Source organism: Lepisosteus platostomus, chromosome 19, assembly GCF_059453375.1.
Source record: "Lepisosteus platostomus isolate fLepPlt1 chromosome 19, fLepPlt1.hap1, whole genome shotgun sequence".
Lineage (NCBI taxonomy): Eukaryota > Metazoa > Chordata > Actinopteri > Semionotiformes > Lepisosteidae > Lepisosteus > Lepisosteus platostomus.
In genome coordinates, this window is record NC_142629.1 from 1394357 (window position 1) to 1412229 (window position 17873).

The 17873-nt window shown below is 52.6% G+C and overlaps 3 protein-coding genes across 5 annotated transcripts; 2 read left to right on the forward strand and 1 right to left on the reverse strand.

Annotated features, from left to right (window-relative positions):
* The first annotated feature begins 303 nt into the window (after positions 1-303).
* On the forward strand, positions 304-4293 carry crym (crystallin, mu). 2 transcript variants are annotated; one of them, XM_088612323.1, is made up of 8 exons: positions 304-467; positions 824-974; positions 1205-1267; positions 1474-1575; positions 1662-1845; positions 2407-2528; positions 2919-3045; positions 3244-4293. In XM_088612323.1, exons 1-8 carry the CDS (start codon positions 304-306, stop codon positions 3306-3308), a joined length of 978 nt encoding a protein of 325 aa, XP_088468449.1. In that variant the 3' UTR covers positions 3309-4293. The 2 variants fall into 2 exon arrangements, with proteins under 2 accessions (XP_088468449.1, XP_088468450.1); XM_088612324.1 differs by having other exon boundaries at positions 2961-3045.
* A 491-nt stretch (positions 4294-4784) lies between these two features.
* Positions 4785-10755, reverse strand: anks4b (ankyrin repeat and sterile alpha motif domain containing 4B). 2 transcript variants are annotated; one of them, XM_088612321.1, is made up of 3 exons: positions 10151-10755; positions 9391-9661; positions 4785-6351 (listed from the first exon to the last, which is right to left on the reverse strand). In XM_088612321.1, the coding sequence occupies exons 2-3, from the start codon at positions 9552-9554 to the stop codon at positions 5196-5198; spliced, it is 1320 nt and encodes a 439-aa protein (XP_088468447.1). In that variant the 5' UTR covers positions 9555-9661; positions 10151-10755; the 3' UTR covers positions 4785-5195. The 2 variants fall into 2 exon arrangements, with proteins under 2 accessions (XP_088468447.1, XP_088468445.1); XM_088612319.1 differs by lacking the exon at positions 10151-10755 and having other exon boundaries at positions 9391-10070.
* Positions 10756-11337: 582 nt separating this feature from the next.
* Positions 11338-17131, forward strand: slc25a17l (solute carrier family 25 member 17-like). The gene is made up of 9 exons (XM_088612322.1): positions 11338-11914; positions 12328-12388; positions 12825-12891; positions 13172-13326; positions 13496-13612; positions 13740-13885; positions 14257-14352; positions 14771-14853; positions 15182-17131. The coding sequence occupies exons 1-9, from the start codon at positions 11483-11485 to the stop codon at positions 15327-15329; spliced, it is 1305 nt and encodes a 434-aa protein (XP_088468448.1). The 5' UTR covers positions 11338-11482; the 3' UTR covers positions 15330-17131.
* The last annotated feature ends 742 nt before the right edge of the window (positions 17132-17873 follow it).

Here is a 17873-nt window from a genome sequence, read left to right on the forward strand (position 1 = left end):
CCTTCGGTGTGAAACCTCCCACTGCTGAAAAGCTCTTTCAGAAACCCGAAATTCAAGTCGGAAGTGCTAACTACTGTACTTCCCTAAAGATAGTGCGCAGCGTGATTTCGAGTCGGCGTGTGAAAAGTTAACGTTTTACGCCTTTTCCTTAAGCTGCACTTTGATCCCGTTTTTGGTATTCATTTTCCCTCGAATGCCAGTATAGGAGAACATTTACTTCTGTCGAGCGTGCCCGGTCGAGTATCGGGATCCTAGCGCGCCGGACGGACTCCCATAGTGTCTGAGCGCCGCTTTCCTGTTGAAATGTCGGGACTCCCCGTGCTGATCGGCGGTTCGGAGGTGGATGAGCTGCTGCGGTACCAGGACCTGGTGCCGCGTCTGGAGGCGGCTCTGGGCCAGTTTTCCAGCCGCACCGGGGAGGTGGTGCAGCCGGTGCGCACGATTCTTCCCCTGGAGAAGTACAGCGGGTAACCTCGGCCATCGCACCTGTTTATTTCTTACTTTATTCATAGCCAGCATTTCATCTCGGGGTGTTATTGTAATCCTGATAACGCAGAATGAGCCAACAACAACAACAACAACAACAACAAAAAAGTTTTTTGAAGGGAGTAACTTGAAGCGAAGAAACGCGCGACTTAACAATTATGAATGTCGCCTCAAAGTCAGACCCACATTTGTATTTTTTTTTTCAAAACGTCTTTCAATAAAAATCAGGACAGTAACAATAGCGACCCCCTATGCATCTTTACAACCTGCTGCCGACCTCGTCCAAAAGCTGCGTGCGGATCTGTTCTATAAAACGTCTTTATCTCCCGGCGTGCAGGTATTTAGGGGTGATGCCCGCCTACATCCCGCAGGATGATGTATTGGCCACCAAGATGGTGTCGTTCTACCAGCGGGGTGAGGGCTCCTCCATGCCCAACCACCAGGCCACAGTGCTGCTGCTCGACCCGGAGCGGGGCGCCCTGCAGGCGGTGAGCGCGTGTCTGAGTTCGGCCTTCCCAGTGCTCCGCTGTGCTGGGCTCGGGGCCGGCCTGGATGAAACCGGAGCGAGGGCAGCGGGGCTCAGCCCTTCCCCAGGCACTCTTCTCCCACCCTGACACGTGTTCCCCCCCCCTCCCCCGTACCCCTTTCCGCCTCTCGGGGTGCGGCCTGCTGTGCCCCGGAGGGCGGGAGCGGAGACTCATTCCCGCGTGTCTCGCAGGTCCTGGATGGGAAGGCCATCACGGACAAGAGGACGGCGGCCGTTTCCGCGATCGCGACCAAGGTAAGGGGCCCGCTCGCCCGGCTGCGGTTCCGGAACCCGGGCCCGGGGAGGGCCGGTGGGGCAGACAGCCCGCTTGGCTCCTGAAACGCCCCGCCGGCAGGGTTGCCGCGTCCGATCGCCCCCGGGCCCGTTGGTCCAGGCGGCTCGGGACCCTCCCTCGAGCTGGCCCCCCGTCCTGAGGGTCCCTCTCGCCCGTGTCCCCGCAGCTCCTGAAGCCGGCCCGGGCCGACGTGCTGTGCCTGCTGGGCGCGGGGAACCAGGCGCTCAGCCACTACGAGGCCCTCACCCAGATGTTCCCCTTCAAAGAGGTGAGGCGGGACGGGCGCCGCGCCGCGCGGACCAGCGCCGTCGCCCCGGGCGCCCTGGTGACGCGGGCGTGTGCGGGCGGCCCTAGGTGCGGGTGTGGAGCAGGACGAGGGAGAGGGCGCAGGCGCTCGCCGGCGCGGCGCGGGGCCCCGTCGCGGTCTGCGGCTCGGCGCGGGAGGCCGTGAGGGGCGCGGACGTCATCGTCACCGTCACCATGGCGACGCAGCCCGTGCTCCGGGGGGAGTGGGTGAAGCCGGGGGCTCACGTGAACGGTCAGTGGTCGCCCAGGGGCCGGGGGGGGGGGGGTGGACCTTTCTGCATTGCCTTTCCTGTTCAAGGACAGGTGCCGCCGTCAGCACGTGTGAAAATACAGAATATTTAGATTTTTTTCATGATTATGTATTTTACAGGAGTCATGAAAAACCTTCAAATACATTACTGAAACAAGCTCAAAACCTTTTTCTCGGTTCAGTGTTTTGGCTGGTTTGAGAGTAGTTCCTGTTTTCCTTCCCCGTGTGGTCCTGAGCTACAGCTATCGGGGCTTTCCCCAGAATGGGAGCACAGCCTTCGGAAACGAACGTAATGCCACTTGGCTGCGTCGTACCGGTTAGTAGGTACAGTGGATCAGGACAAAACGGCAGGACGAGGGGCCGGAGGAAAAGGAGAGGCGGGGAGGGCCGGACTGGGGGCGTTTCGTAAGAAGCCCCTGGAGGAGGGCGGGTAACTGGGGCCCGGAGCCCCTGGAGGAGGGCGGGTAGCTGGGGCCCGGAGCCCCTGGAGGAGGGCGGTAGCCGGGGCCTGACCGCGGGACGCTCAGCTGTGTCGCTGTGCAGCGGTGGGGGCGTGCCGGCCGGACTGGAGGGAGCTGGACGACGCCCTGATGCGCAGCGCGGTGGTGTACGTGGACAGTCGCGAGGGGGCAGCCCAGGAGTCCGGGGACATCATCCTCTCCGGGGTACGGTACAGCACCCGACTTCGGCCTTCCCCTGCTAACCAGCGGGCAGAGCTGTTTCAATCATGCATGCGCCTGGTGCTGTAATACTTTCCCACTACGGCAGACGATTGCAGCTCCAATTGTCTTACCTTTCCTCCACTCTGTCTCTGCTCTGGCCCTGACGTCACGATTGTCCCCCAGTCTGTCTCTGCTCTGGCCCTGATGTCACGATTGTCCCCCCAGTCTGTCATTGCTCTGGCCCTGACGTCACGATTGTCCCCCCAGTCTGTCTCTGCTCTGGCCCTGACGTCACGATTGTTTTCCCAGTCTGTCTCTGCTCTGGTCCTGATGTCATGATTGTGTCCCCAGTCTGTCTCTGCGCTGGTCCTGACGTCATGATTGTGTCCCCAGACTGTCTCTGCTCTGGCCCTGACGTCACGATTGTTTTCCCAGGCTGAGGTGTTTGCTGAGCTGGGGGAGGTTCTGAACGGAGCAAAACCAGCCCTGCGTGAGCAGACCACCGTCTTTAAATCCCTGGGTGAGAACGGGCACGCTGGGTAAATGACAGACGCTGTAGCTGTGGGCAGAGGCTTGTTCTTATTGATCCGCGATTAGGCTGTAAGGGCTCTGGATGTCTGTACAGCAGAATCGCTCTCACACTGTCAGATGAACAAATATCCCGTTGAAGCTGCTCTAGGGCGTCTCAGTCAGGGCCCCGCTGTGCTCTGTGTTGCAGGGATGGGGGTTCAGGATGCTGTTTCGGCAAAGCTGGTGTTTGACGGCTGGAAGGCCCGGCACTGAGCGGACTGCAGAGCCCCAGCGGGACTCCAGCAGCTGGACAGCACTGGCCAGGAGGAGGAGAGCTGGCGGCCGACACCACACGCTCTGTCGAATCCCTCGGGAGCTGTGTTCTCCACCAGCGCGCGCACATCAGATTTAATTCTGAAGCGCTGAAGCCTATTAAAGGATAAAACCCTGTTAAGTTTAAATTATAACCCTCTTCATTAGCGGAATCACAGTCTTTCTTTTCCGGCGCTTATTGCTTGAAACTCAGATGGCTGTAACTCAATGTGATTTCACTTGAATATGTTGCCTGTTTGCATCTGTTCATTCACTTCTCACAACGCTGCCCTCCGCAGTGCAAGACTGCAAAAAAATCATCTTCTAAAAACGTGTCTGTCTGCTGTCATTTGCACGCCGAAGACCAGTCACGAATCTCAGATATAGCAGAATTTACAAGTGTGAATGGCACTGGGGTGGCTTTCATTTGACAAAACCTGATTCATCAGCTGGATTTATTGCTTCTAGAAAGATTAATTATTAAACATGGATAGAAAAGATGTAACAAGAAGTCCGTACTTAGGCTAAACTACGTAATATGAATAATACATGAGTTTATATTGTCAGTCTAAAGTACTAGCTAATCATGGTTGAATCTTGTACTTTGCCTACTCTTTATGAGAGATCAGTGAAGGATGTGGGACTGTAAACTCAGATTAAGAGGCAAGTGGCTTTATCGGAGTGTGTTTATCAGCGCTAATCTGGGGAACACTCAGCAACATGGGAATATGGTGACATTCAGTGATCGCTATAAATCACTATGGGTGCATCCAGTCTGAAATGAGAAATGTTCGAAGTTTGTAAGTGCACCACAATTTAATCTTCTCACCAATAGTGATGGCTATACCACCACTCGAAATGATTAAAAAAACAGTGCTTTTAAAAATATTGAAACACTTTTCTTCCCTATTTTAATTAATGAATAAAGTGAATCAGAATGTGAGAATGTACTTTTCCCTCAATTTCTGTTGATGTGTAATTCAGATCAGATTCACCAAAAGTGAAAATGATAAAATATATAAATCAAAGCATCAGCTTTGAATGAAAATAGGTTCATCTTACGCAAATGTTAGAAACAGTCACACAGAAGCTGAGCACTCCCGTTTATCATCTTGGGTGATGCACAAAATTCACTGAATACCTGTCTTGAGGACAGAAAGAAGGAGCTGTTTTTAATTCAGTTGGGTTCCTGTAAAGGTCCATCACCATAAAGCCACTCGTCCTGTGCAACAACTGGAGAAAACCAGACACCATCATTCGATGTCATCAGCACTCATTTTGAGATGTTTTTTTGAACATTATTTCCCCCCCAAGTTAAAAAATAAACTACTTTGGCTTCTGCTTGCTTGTCAAAAAAAGGATATCATCTAACAAAAGAATAAAGCCATTTTCAGTCTTTAAGGTGAGGTTACCTAAAACATAATAACTACAATAAGGTAACCTGCTGGCATATCTGTTTTATTATGGAAGTTTCAAGATACGGACTATAGATATGAATTATTTTTAATCTGGCATTTTTTCAGAAAATAAAGAATTGGCACTAATGGCTAAATGCTGGAGCAGCAGCGGCAGGAGGTCTTCAGCTGGGCAAGAGGGAACAGCACCTCGCCGTGACCCCCACACGCTGTCGCGCTGGGGGTCTGAGTTTCTATAGTGCATTCCCAGTCCCTTCTTGATGTTTCCAGCCAGGAGCGTCGGCTCTCACTCTCCCAGGGTGCCAAAGTCCAACCGCCGAGCGGCCGCAGTCGCTGCTGGCACGCGAGGGGACCCCCTCGCGGCTCCCCAGGACACGGAGCTGATGCAGACCTCTCGCCTGTCCCCCCTGTGCCTCTCGCGTCCCCCTGCCCCTCACAGCGGGCGGTCCGCGAGCGCGCCGGGCTGCCGCAGGGCCTGCTTCCTGCGGACGGCGGCGTCCAGGATCTTCTTGCGGGGCCCCAGCTGCACGCGGATGCTTTTCAGGTCGTCGTCGGAGCAGAGCATGAGCGCCTCCAGGTCCAGCTGCTCCCGGCTGAAGACCGGCGTGAACTCCACCAGGCCGAGGGAGGCCAGGAAGGCGGCCAGCGGGGACGTCTCCTCGTCTTCCTCGTCCAGCCCGATGTCCTCCTCGTTCCAGGGCAGCTCGTCTCTGTCGCCCTCGTCCGCCAGCCCATCGGTATCCGACTGGAACAGCTCTTCGCGGATCCTGAAGCCCATGTCCTCCAGGTCTCCTCCGTAAGAGATCTCCTCGGGCTCCGTGTCCATGTCCAGGGAGAAGTGTTTCCTGAAGACCATGTTCCCCAGGCCGGGCCTCTTGAAGATGGACTCCTTTATGGGCTTGGGCTCCTCCCCAGACTCCTCTTCCCCCTCCTGCCTCCATCCACTCCCGGCCCCCTCCTCCTCTTCCCCCTCGCTCTCGTCCTGCTCGTTGAAGACCTCGAGGAAGCCGGGGCGCCCGGCCGAGCCGTTCTCCTGCTTGACGAAGATGACGTTGCCGTCCCCCGGCCGCTCCGCTGGGGCCGTCCTGCTGTCCTTCCTCCCGAACTTGCGCTGCAGCGTCCCCTTCAGGCGGGCCGTGAGGGAGCCCGAGGCGTCGGCGGCGATGAGCCTGGAGAACTGCTCGCCGGCCCTGCCGACGCTGCCCGCCCCCGAGAGCGAGGATGAGGAGGATTCAGACACGGTCCCCCAGCCGCGCTCCTGCCTCTTGCTCATCCTGCTCTCGTGCCTCTTCTTGACCTTCTCACACAACTTGACCCTCCTCTCCGCGTCCCTCGCCGCCTGCTCCTTCAGCTTGGCCACCTTCCTGGGGTTCTGCGAGCTCTGCTGGGAGGCCGCGCTGTCCAGGAAGCGCACGCACTCCATGCGGTCCTTGGAGGCCGCCACGTCCATGGCGGTGTGGAAGTCATTGTCCAGGGCGAAGAGGTTGGCCCCGAAGTTCGCCAAGAAGTTGAGGATGTACAGGTGGCCGTTGGAGGCGGCGTGGTGCAGAGGTGTATTGCCCCAGATGTCGCTCCTGTCCGGGTCTCCCCTGGAATCACACAAGGAAACAGCGAAAACGACGGATTGCCACTGTTTCTACTGCAGCCTACTGCACCACCCAGCTAACGCCACTCCAACGATGCGCCATCATCAGCGTCACACCACAGTAAGCAACGCCAATGGAGCAATGGAAAACAGGGAAGAGGAAACGGGAAATTGGGCAACAGGAAAAGGGAAACAGGAAATTGTCACTGACATTTTCGCCGTAATAAGGTTTAATTTTGGTTCTGCAAGACAGTAATGAAAATTATTGGATGTTTAGTTGGATCAACGGCCGTGCATTGATGCACTTTTATATAGCTCACAGAACGATGTCGTTCTGTCGGCCTGACAGCAGGGGAGAAGGGAGCTCTTCCCTCTATCCCAGAGTTTGCCCAGTGTGCTGACCAGGGGACAAGCTTACTCAATGCAGCTTCCCTACATTTCCTCAGAATGCAGCCGGAGGAGCAGTTTCTCACCCATCCCCCTGATCTGCTGTGCAGTGGGGCTGCAGGACGCCTGTGGGGGTCAAAGAGGCCCCCCTCCTATATGCAGTATGTGAAGGGCTTTGGGGGCTTTTGGAAAGGGTTATACAAAAGATAAATATCCGAAAGCAATTGATTATCCTACTGATTTTCCAATGGAAACAGCTTTTATCACGGTAAGGAGATCAGGGTTGTTATGTTTGCATGTGACAACCGCCGAATACTTAACTGGTGAGGTATTAAGAATAAAGTCCTCATGTATATTATCTACTGGCTTGTAAAATGCCCGCTAGGTGATAGTCGCTTAGCAACTACACAAATGTCTGTGTGAGTCCTGCGATGGACAGGTGTCCCATCCAGGGCGTATCCTGATTTGCGACCAGTGCTTCCTGGGATAGGCTCTGGGCCAGCGTGACCCTGAACTGGCCTTCATTGAAATTGATGATGATGATGATGGTGATGATAGTGATGATTCTTGTCAACTATGTTTTGGAAAGACACATCAACAAACTGACAACTTTTTCCCATTTTAAAGAGAAGAATAAAAACATAAAATAAAGTAATTAGCTGTTACACATCATTTATTGTTCTTTCACCCTCATTACATTAATGTTCACTAAAATACTTTTTAAACAATGTAAGATCTTTTCTGTTATAATGACTAAAATTCTCTCTGGCTCTCTCCTGCTACAGTGTGAACACATGCGATTGAAAAGCTGCAGAGTAAAGTCTCAAACCTCTCTGAACTGAAAGAGCCCTTTGTGTTGTTTGAGCATTATTCTGTTTTGCTTGATTAGATCTCTGGCATCATTCAGCTCCTAAAAAGCTTCAGCTCCTAAAAAGCTTTGCAAGTGACGCAAACTGGGGCGAGAGTTTTTAAACGATATTTCACGATACAAACGCAGCAAAAAAAAAAGCCATTGTAAAATATGTCAAGGCTTCAACAGGCTGATGTGGTCCTGCAACAAAATCCCAGGAGAAAAGTATGTTTGTTGAAATGATATTCTGTTGTTTCAGAAAAAAACGATGTTTGATCACTTCGCCCGTGTGATTAAAAAGCTGCACTGATAACTGCTGAAAGCTGTTATATACAGCAGGTGATAATCTCACAGCAACCTTTGATACCTGCCCGTGGTGTCCTTTCGCGTTTCTCAAGCTTTGACAAACCCACAAGTACAAGTGACACCGGCTGCACGGTCCCCAGATCAGTTCCCCCGCGCGTTCACTGGTCTGGGCCTCACGAGAGCCGCGTGCGGCTGTACCATCGCCACCTTCCCAGAGATCAGTGGATTCCCTGGGAGAAAGCGCGAGGAAGGAAGAGCCCAGCTCTTGTCTTGGGGTCCGGATTGCTTGACCTGCTGTTGGAAGTTCCGGGTGTTTGGAGACTGAACTGAGTGGAGTTGAAAACTGGAGGAACTGGTGAACAAAAAGAAAAACCGTGCAATGCAAAAACAAAGAGCTCAGCTGACCTTGCTAGCTAAGTGTCTAGAACTCTCTGTGGTGACGTTATGTCTGTGTTAGAGCACTGAGGAAGTGTCTTCTTGCAGGGTATAAAGGTCTCATCCCATGAAGAGACTTTGCAGGTATGTGCAATACCACCCACCCCACCCACCTTTGAGGAAGCCGACGTGAGCAACTCCGTTCTGTTTTTGTTCTGCCTCCTGTTTGTAGACTGTAGGCTTTTGTTTCTGAGTTTATTCCCTTTTTTTTTCATTAAAATGGGAAGCGCTTGTTTACAGCACTTGGGGGAGGCTGGTTTGATGGTCGCTGATCGCAGTTTAACTCCGGCATCATTCTTGTCAGGTCGTTTGGCGAACGGAAAATGAAAGCACCAGCTACACTATGTTCAAGGCGTTTAAATCAACGTTAAGGGACGCGCGTCACTCGCGCCACCCGCTTTCTGATCGAAAATGAAGTGCAGGACCCTTTCAGCACCTGCTGAGATACTGTTTGATTGAAGTCAAACAGATAAAAGAGATCACAGGCGGAAGAGATCGATGAAGGCGATATAATATTGTAAAGTATCCCGTAATAATATCCTGTACATCGTTAAGACGCTGTGCGACAAAATCAACGTCCAAATACATGCGGAATATTTTAGAGAACATTAAAAAGTAAGGAGGGGGTGAATATAAGGACATTTGACATATTACTGAAGCATAAGTAGGAGGAAAAATGCCATTTATATGATCTCTATTTGCTGGAGAACAGAATTCACATCGTGAATATTTTTAATTAAAAAAATCTCTGGATGGATTTTTTAGTTTTTTTTCTGTTTTTTGAGAAAAGTAAAAGCTTTTTTACATATTACGCAAAAGGAAAAAAAAAGTTAAAACTACGTTGTATTAATATATGGAAATGGGACTTTCAAGCATTTTGCACACAAAATATTAGTTTAAAAAAATAAGGGTAGGTTTTGCCATTCGTGGTCTACAAAAGTGTACTTTTTGTACTTTTACAATCCCGTCTGTCCTCTACGGTCAGGTTTGCTCTGGGGTTTCGCCCCGGTGAGTCGCCTCACCGGCCGCTCGACGAAACGGATGCCGGCTCCTCGCCTTACTCACCCCCTGCTGCAGATCAGCTGCAGCGCCTCGAGATGTCCGTGGAAAGCCGCCCAGAGGGTCGGGGTCATGCCGTCCTCATCCGGGGTGTTCAGATCCTTCCTGGTGCCCTCTTTCAGCAGGTCCAGATAGCCATCGATGGCCGCTTTATGGTACCTCGTAGACATGATGACCGGTGCCGCTCCTCTCTCTCTCTCTCAGCTTGATGGCGAGACCTCGGGACACAGACCAGCGCCTCTACCGCAGGACGCCTCGCATGATCGCCCCCGCCAGCCTGGAAAACAAGAGTCTCTTCAACACGAAGGGCTGAAGATAAAGGCCGAGTCGCCACCTCCACCTGCTGGGCCATAAATCGCAGGCAAAGTCCATCTCTCCCGGCTCGGTGTGCGCTGAGGGTGGCGCAAATGGGGAGACGCCAGTTTGTACGGCGAGGACTTCATCGATCCGCTCTTTGCGGTGTGTTACAAGAAGGAGAATGAAATTCACCCTCTCCCTCCTCTTCGGCAAAAATCAAAACATAATTGTATCACACATCGAGACATGGAGTGACTCGATCTGTGTTATATCCAAGGAGACATTACTATAAAATAACATATCTATTTTGTTTATTTTAAAGGAAACTAAAGTCACTTTTTGAACGAGAAAAACTAAAATTCTGTTCTAGTTAAGGCTGTAACTACATATGACTTAATAAGGCTTGTTTTCTAACATGTATATGTTAGAAATAATAGGTTTAGTCCGTGCTGAAAATAAAATTCCACACCTGAAGAAGGCTCCACGGCCGAAACGTTGTGTTTTCTTCTCTTTTCAGCAGGAATAAACCTATTACTTGTTCCTTTCCAGCCTACGCATGCTGACACAGCTACCCACCTGAACTAAGTTAGAAATATATACATATTACTTAATACCGTACGTCTTAATAACCGATGATTCAACTATGCACACAGTCATATCTTTCATAACAACAAAATTGCTGTATGGGTTTTAAAATTCTATTTTAAATATATTAAGAGTTGAGTTGAACAGGCTCGCCCTGAAATAAGTAGCTGCTGTAATTAAGATGATGCGCCTCCGCTCCGACACGCACGCAGATCTGGAACCGGGAGGTCTTAATTCCTCCGGGTTGTGGGAACAGTTTGTTCTGTCTGGTCAATGTGCTCATTAAAGACGTGAGGTCAAAGGAGGAGCTCTTTTCGGTAGGTCAGTTAATTCTCTTGTTATTATTGTACCACTCCAACAGATGAGCCTACAGTGCCGCCATTGTTACACTGTCGGCTAGCCGAGATCATTTTAGGATTACACCGTTAAGAGCCTGGCTTTAACACAACGGAAAACATTGCTATTCACGAAATACTTTTATTTCGCAATCAACGAGTCGCCCTACAGCAATATAAAAGCAAACTACACAATGGTGCAATAGACATAAGTAATAAAGTTACCCACAGCAAAATATAATTCGTGCAACATGAATTCAGCACCAACCAACCCCTTTAGACAGTACTAGTATCTCCATTAGTATGGAAGACAATGGAAGTGAAATGATCTAGGGTAAACCAAAGTTTCTTTAAAAAAAACTCCCAAAACGAAATATTTAAATTTTTCTTTTGACAAACGCAAAAAAAAAGAGCAGGGGATATTAAACATAAAGAGATTTGACGGAGCTGATTCTAATTAAAATATTCGCCGCGAATTCGGCTCCTCTTGTTTTTTTCTTCCGCCGAGCCAGTCGTGGCTAGTGGGGTGTGAATTCTTCAGCCCTTACTTGTGGAAAAGCCGGCCCTGTCTGGGCTCCCTCGCCTGCCTACGGGACAGCCCGGGCCCGAATCAGTACCGGGACTCTCCTCTGGGGGGCGCTCGCTAAAACCCACGTGACTCGAGGCTGCCCGCAGAAACCCAGACAGACCCGCACCCTCAAAAGACCCCAAGAAAACCCCTTAACAGCACCCCAATACCTCGCCTAATGGCTCACCCAGATGTTCCCAACCTACACTACTTGTCTGACTTTTTTTTTAAGTTGCATGTTTTTTTTTAACTTCTTGTTGTTGTTGTTGTTGCTGCAGCTGTTCTGTGTTTCTGTTTTTGTTGATTCCTTGTAATGCCTTTGTATCGGAGCCTAAGTGCAAATAAGCATTTCACTGCGCTGGGGCAGGTGACAACTAAACTGAACGGAACTCGCGCAAACCCGCTGCCTCCTGCTCAGTTTCTCCTGGACTCCCGCACGTCGGACCCGAAACACCTGGATGTCGGGGATCCCTCCCCCCTCCTCCCCGCCCTACAGGACACAGAGAGCCATCTCCGGCGTAGCTCCTCCTCTGCACGCAGGAGGAAGCGAGGAGGGAGGGCCGTTTGCCGCAGTCAGCCCGGGAGCGGAGAGGAGTTGGAGCCGGTGGTGTTATACATGCGCCCTGGCCAGGACCGCGCCGAGATGTCGCCCCCGCCTCAGCAGGAGGAAATGTCGGAGCCCCCGGTGGCCGCCGTCGGCCTGCTGTCTTATGAGACCCTCGTACACGCCGTCGCTGGGGCTGTGGTAGGAGACTCGGGGCAAACTGGACGAGCTGAGCTCGGATTTCAGGGTCTCAACGCGTCTTTATGTACTTTTCACTTCAACGCCATCGCGCTGGTGCCAGAAGTCTCGGAAAGTCTTGTTTTAGTGCGAGTTTTTATCTGACCGGCGCCTAGCTGCGGGTTCTGTATCCGTCTGAGCCCCGGCCAGCGTGCTTCACGGTAACACAAAATACAAACTACCGCATTGCTAAATACGTCAACGCAGATGACAAGCGTCTCACTGCAAAAAGTAACCGTGCCAAGGTCTGATCGTTCAGGACCTTTTTTTCTTTCTTCTTTCCGCCCCCGAGCGGAAAAAGCCCCGTCGAGGGGCGGGTTGAAAGTGCGGGCTGTTCCGTGTCGGCGCTAACCCCCCGCCGCTCCGTGCCTCCGCAGGGCAGCGCGACGGCCATGAGCGTGTTCTTCCCGCTGGACACGGCCAGGATCCGGCTGCAAGGTGAGACGGGCAGGGGTACCAGCAACGCTTTCGGTTCAGACCAAACTCTTGACCAGCACAAGACCCAGACCCGCCGCGGGACAGCTGCGCTGTGCTGCAGGTGCCCCGTGATCACATGACCTCCTGACCTCATGAACCTGGGTCTAACTGGGCACAGCGCCCACTGGGGCCATGTCTGTTCTGTTTGAGGGCAGTGTTTATTTTGCTTTGTTCTCGTTATTGTTCCGAAAGGGTTAAGATGTTCTGATGTTCACTGAGGGTGATCTTTTATTAAAATCAATTTGACTTCGGGAGGGTGAAAGAATGGACACTGTGTCGGTCTTTATTCGAAGAGTCCCCCAGCGCTGAGGCTCTGCTCTGAGCCCTGAGGGACTGCACACTGATGGTCAAGTTCTGGCCGCCGCGGTGACGGTTTTGTTTGGCTGGTCACTTTCAGTGGACGAGCACCGGAAGTCCAGGTCCACTCCCGTCATCCTGGCCGAGATCGCGAAGGAGGAGGGGGTGTAAGTACAGCCGGGGTCGGCGTCCGGGGCGGCTGGGGGGGGGTCTCGTGACGAGCCGGACCTGCCGCAGGGCGCATGGTCCGCTGCCTCCCCCAGGGGGAGGAGGCGCTAGTGAGCAGCTGCTGCGCTCTGGCCAGGGACTGCGTTTGCCCACAGCAGCGCAGGTCGGCCATGGCGGAGAGGGTAGTTGGTCGGGGGCCGCTTTGTCGCGGCTCGGGGGGGCCTGAGCCGCCGCGGATGTGTGACGCCTGGGAGCGGGCTTTCCCTCTTCTTCCTGCAGCCCGGCTCTGTATCGTGGCTGGTTTCCCGTGATCTCCAGCCTCTGCTGCTCCAACTTCGTGTACTTCTACACCTTCAACACCCTGAAGGCCCTGTGGGCGCTGGAGAGGGGCCGGTCCCGGCCGGGCAGAGACCTGCTCATGGGCTTCATCTCGGGTGAGAGGGCGCCGCCCACAGTCTAGACAGAACTCGCGTGAGCCGAGGAGAGTGAATCTTCCAAGCCAATGTCTCCTGTGAGAAGGAAGGTTGTACTGAAGCCAACGTGTGAGGCGTTGGTTTCTGCAGGCTGAACTCCCAGCCCGGCTGAGCTCACGGTGTCTTTCAGGGGCCGTCAATGTCCTCCTGACTACCCCCATGTGGGTCGTCAACACCAGGCTGAAGCTGCAGGGAGCCAGGTTCAGGAACGAGGAGCTTCAGCAGACTCACTATAAGGGCATTTTCGGTGAGCCACCCTGTCAGACCACGCCGCGTGTTGCCTTGGCTTTTAAAGCTGGGCCTGACGTGAGACCACATGAGTCAACTCCCCCCCTGCAGGCACTGCGTAACACAGCCCCCCCCCGTCTCTCTAGATGCCTTCTCCCAGATCGCAGCCCGCGAGGGGCTGGGGGCCCTGTGGAACGGCACGCTGCCCTCCCTCCTCCTGGTCTTCAACCCCGCGGTGCAGTTCATGTTCTACGAAGCGATGAAGAGGAGGGCCGGCCGCGGCCGCAGGAAGGTGAGAGGGCCCCTCGCCCGCCCCTGTCAGCTGCAGGCCCTGCCACTCGATCCCGAGCCCCAGGCCCGACGGGGAAAGAGCGTGAGCTTTGATCCACTTGGGAACGCAGCCGGTATGAAGACGAGGGTGAGGACCAGCCACGGTCCCTGGGAGCCTAGCGGCTGCTGGTATTTTTAGCTCCCGTGATCTCGGAGCCACTTCATCGAAGGGCAGTTCCAGGGCCCCAAAACAAAATCAGGGTTTTAAGGAGGGCAGCCACAAAGCCGGCGGGACTGAGGGTCACCCTCGTGTGTGACCTCTCCGTTTCCAGATGCCCCTGCCGGGCGGTAAGCTGCGAACTCGGCTTGAGTGTGTTTCTCCTCCCCCTTCAGATCTCATCGCTGGAGATCTTCCTCATGGGAGCCCTCGCCAAAGCCATCGCAACCACCGCAACGTACCCGCTGCAGACCGTGCAGGCCATACTGAGGGTAAACAGTCGCCTGCTTGTCGCTCTTTGTGTGGACCGTCCTCCAGATGGCTCCGGGAGGAATTCCGAGGGAGAGGGCATCTGGTTTCTAAGTGACGGAGAGAAAGCCGAAGCAAAACGCAGACGAAACCCTTTTAAGCTCTCGAGGTTTGGAGAACGAGAGAGGGCACGGGGGTATAGAGCACACCAAAATAATTGGGGAATTTTTTTTTTTAAATGTACACTAATAATATACTTTTTCCTCTTCCTTGTCCTGCTTGGCTCAGAGAAGCCTGTGTCCATTTCATTTTTAAAAGTAAAGTAAATTAAAAGATTAATAAGGGCGTGACCTGATAGTAAGATGGACGCAAATGCAGATTCTGTGCAACCTCTCCTGGTCAAAGATGTGGCATTTCAGGTCCGTCTCGCTCTCTCCCTAGTTCGGACAGTACAAATCCGAGGCTGGGAAGAGCCTCCTGGGCAGCATCCAGAATGTGGTCCACCTCCTCATGGAGCGCATCAGGTAGGTATGAGCCGGAAGGGTGGAACCAGTACAGGTGCTCTGCAGGTCCATGGACAGACAGAGCCTGGGGGAGTCTGGGTGAGTGGGCAGCTGGGAGGTTGCGGGTTCAGATCCCTGGGGGAGTCGCTGCTGAACGTGGACGGGTCTGACAGTGTCCAGCTGTATAAATGTTAAGTCGCTTTAGAGGAAAGTATTAGATAAATAATAATCCTCACACAGGACAAAAGTCTCATGAATGTGGAAGTTGGGGCTGACGAGAGTCGATCCGGGGTGTTCCTCCCGCCTTGCCTTACCTTCCTCTTCCTCCTCTTCCTCGTCGCCTCTCCAGCAAGCAGGGGGTTGCCGGCCTGTACAAAGGGCTGGAGGCCAAGCTGCTGCAGACCGTGCTGACGGCCGCCCTCATGTTTGTGGTCTACGAGAAGATCACCGCCGTCACCTTCAAGGTCATGGGGCTGTCCCGGAAGGTCAGGCGCTGACCCGCGGGCCGGGCCCAGCCCACCTGCTGCAGCACCGACAGGAGAACCTGCCCCGACACCTTCCCACAGTCCCCCCCCCCCCGTCCCCCGATCGATCCTCATCTGCCTCCTGCTGTTACTGAAGCCCTGAGAGACCCTGCGGGGGCCGAGACCTCCTGTGTCTGCGCTCTGAGCTCTGCGAGAACACGGAGAACTGGCAGAATACGGATCATAAACTGTGAAAAGGAAAGAGACTCGTGCCGGGAGTTTGCAGTGATTTGCTGCATCTTTCTCAGGCACGGGAAGAGCAGAAAGGAAGGGGTTAGCACAGGCCTGACACGTTGAAGCCTCACACTGTAACAAGAGTCCTGCTGCACCAAGTCTCTTTATCTCAAGACAAGTCCTTGAAGAAAAGCCCTCCTGTCCACAAGATTGGCGGCTGTGTTTCTAAACCTGGTTACTGCAAAGACAAAACACGACGTGCTTATGTGGCTGTTTATTCTGCGTCAGCGGGGCTCAGCATCAGTCTGAGGAAAACCAGCTTGGTTAGAGAGCTCCTGTAACGAGTTCGTTATAACCAGACTGACCCCCAGACACACAGGCTGTGGAGACTTGGCAGTGAAGCTGTTGCTACTGTGGGTTACAAATCTGTAATTGTATTACAGAGTGAACCGTTGTCACTCCTGAGTTAAGCCTGAGCAGTTAACTGTCGATAACATATTAACTGGCCTTAGATTTCCAGCGGTGATTTTAGAATGGAGGAGGGCATTCTGTAAAAGGAAAGCAGTTTGAACTCCCATGTACAGAACGTGTAGTTAAAAACAGAAGTTGGCTTTGGTAGAAAATCTTATTTTTTGTGGTCTGATTCTCTTTTTTATTTCTGGTACGATGGTAAAAACTGATAAGATGGGTTCACACAGTGGAAGAGAGCTCTCGTGCATGCGTTTGCGTCTTGCAAAAATGTGGTCTAGTACTGAGGAGTTAGGAGGGGTGTGGTCTGAGACACAGCTAGCAGCAGGCGATCTCGGGCAGAAGAACGCGCAGGTTACAGTATAAACCAGAGGAGGCCATTCACTCCATCTAGTTCAGTTGACCGTTAGTAGTGTATTGATTTGAGAACCTCACCCAGCTGTTTCTGAAGGAAACAAGGCTTCATTTGAAGTGCCAGTACTGTCCTGCCTTAAGTGCACTGTAGCAGAATGCTTTATATTTTTAAAGAACAGATGGATGGGGATCTGTGAATTGAGTGACACAGAAACGGTACTGAACTCTGGTGGGCCAAGGGAAGTCAATAATTTCAGACACTACCGTCATTAAGTGCCACTGTGTCTAGTTTTTGTTTTCCCCGCAGTGAAGAAAACAAGATCGTTTTCCAATGCGGACTCTGCGTTGTAAGGGGGTTATCACTGTACGTGCTGTTGCTTATTTCGCTTAAAATTTAATTTCGCCCGTCAGCCGTGGAACAGGACGACAGACACTCGTGCATCCTCCACTCTGGCCAGCAGAGAGAGCTCCGGTTCCTTAAATAAAACTGCGCTTGGCGTGGAAGCGTTGTTAGGTTACTGAGCCAGGCTGTATTGTCTTGCTTGGAATTTTTGTATAGTTTTACAGATTTGCATTAAATATGCTGTACTACTGAATTGTTAACACAATAATTTGTGTGAGACATTGTCCTTCCTGATCAAATCTAGTGAAGTGTTGATAAGTAATATTGCAGGTCAGTATGATTTGCGATTCTGAGGCAGGCTTACTGCTGTGACCACATTTGCAGTGCCTTGTGAGTTGTCATTAAAAAACCCTATACAGCTCTAGCTGTACTTCAACATGTCTAACTGTCATGTTATTTCATTTTTTCAATGTTATGGGCTACTGTCTCTGAAGTGGCAGACTGAAGGAAAACAGTGATGGCGCCAGTTCAGAGATGGGGATTATTAGGAGGCCATGATTGGTAAGGGCCAATGGGAAATTTGGCCAGGACACCAGGGTTAGACCCCTCCTGTTTTAGAGAAACACCCTGGGATTTTTAATGACCACAGAGAGTCAGGACGTTGGTTTTACGTCTCATCGGAAGGGCGGCGCCTTTTTACAGTATAGTGTCCCCGTCACTGTACTGGGGCATTAGGACCCACACAGACCACAGGGTGAGCACCCCCTACTGGTCCCTCTAACATCTCCCAGCAGCAGCCTCAGCTCTCCCAGGAGTCTCCCCTCCAGCTACTGGCCAGGCCCACACCGCTGCGCTCCACTGGGCTGCCAGCTGGGAGCTGCAGGGTGATAAGGCTGCTGGTGGATTGCGGGACGTGCGTCCGAAGCCACACCCCTGCCTGAGGTCGTATCGCTCGTGGCGGATCCAGCCCAGCACGTGGTTGACCCAGTCCATGACTTTCTCGCTCTTGGGCTTGTATTTCTCCGGGTACCCGAGGTTCAGGTTGAAGCAGACCGGCGTGGAGGCCGAGACGAAGTACCGCAGCTTCGAGCGCTCGGAAAACTTCCTCGACCTGGGATCTTCCCGATTGAGCTCTAAGGAGAAACTGCCCCTTTCGACAGCCCTATACTTTCGCATGT

What these genes read in the sequence shown, in the direction of transcription:
- slc25a17l (XM_088612322.1), top strand. Translation starts at nt 11,483, where the DNA reads ATGCCTTTGTATCGGAGCCTAAGTGCAAATAAGCATTTCACTGCGCTG. An exon ending in ACGCCGTCGCTGGGGCTGTG is followed by an intron (nt 11,915 to 12,327) that starts GTAGGAGACTCG and finishes GTGCCTCCGCAG; the next exon opens with GGCAGCGCGACGGCCATGAG. An exon ending in CCGTGCAGGCCATACTGAGG is followed by an intron (nt 14,353 to 14,770) that starts GTAAACAGTCGC and finishes CTCTCTCCCTAG; the next exon opens with TTCGGACAGTACAAATCCGA.
- crym (XM_088612323.1), top strand. Translation starts at nt 304, where the DNA reads ATGTCGGGACTCCCCGTGCTGATCGGCGGTTCGGAGGTGGATGAGCTG. An exon ending in AGCGGGGCGCCCTGCAGGCG is followed by an intron (nt 975 to 1,204) that starts GTGAGCGCGTGT and finishes CGTGTCTCGCAG; the next exon opens with GTCCTGGATGGGAAGGCCAT. An exon ending in CACCGTCTTTAAATCCCTGG is followed by an intron (nt 3,046 to 3,243) that starts GTGAGAACGGGC and finishes TCTGTGTTGCAG; the next exon opens with GGATGGGGGTTCAGGATGCT.
- anks4b (XM_088612321.1), bottom strand. Translation starts at nt 9,554, where the DNA reads ATGTCTACGAGGTACCATAAAGCGGCCATCGATGGCTATCTGGACCTG. An exon ending in CAGCTGATCTGCAGCAGGGG is followed by an intron (nt 6,352 to 9,390) that starts GTGAGTAAGGCG and finishes GTGTGATTCCAG; the next exon opens with GGGAGACCCGGACAGGAGCG.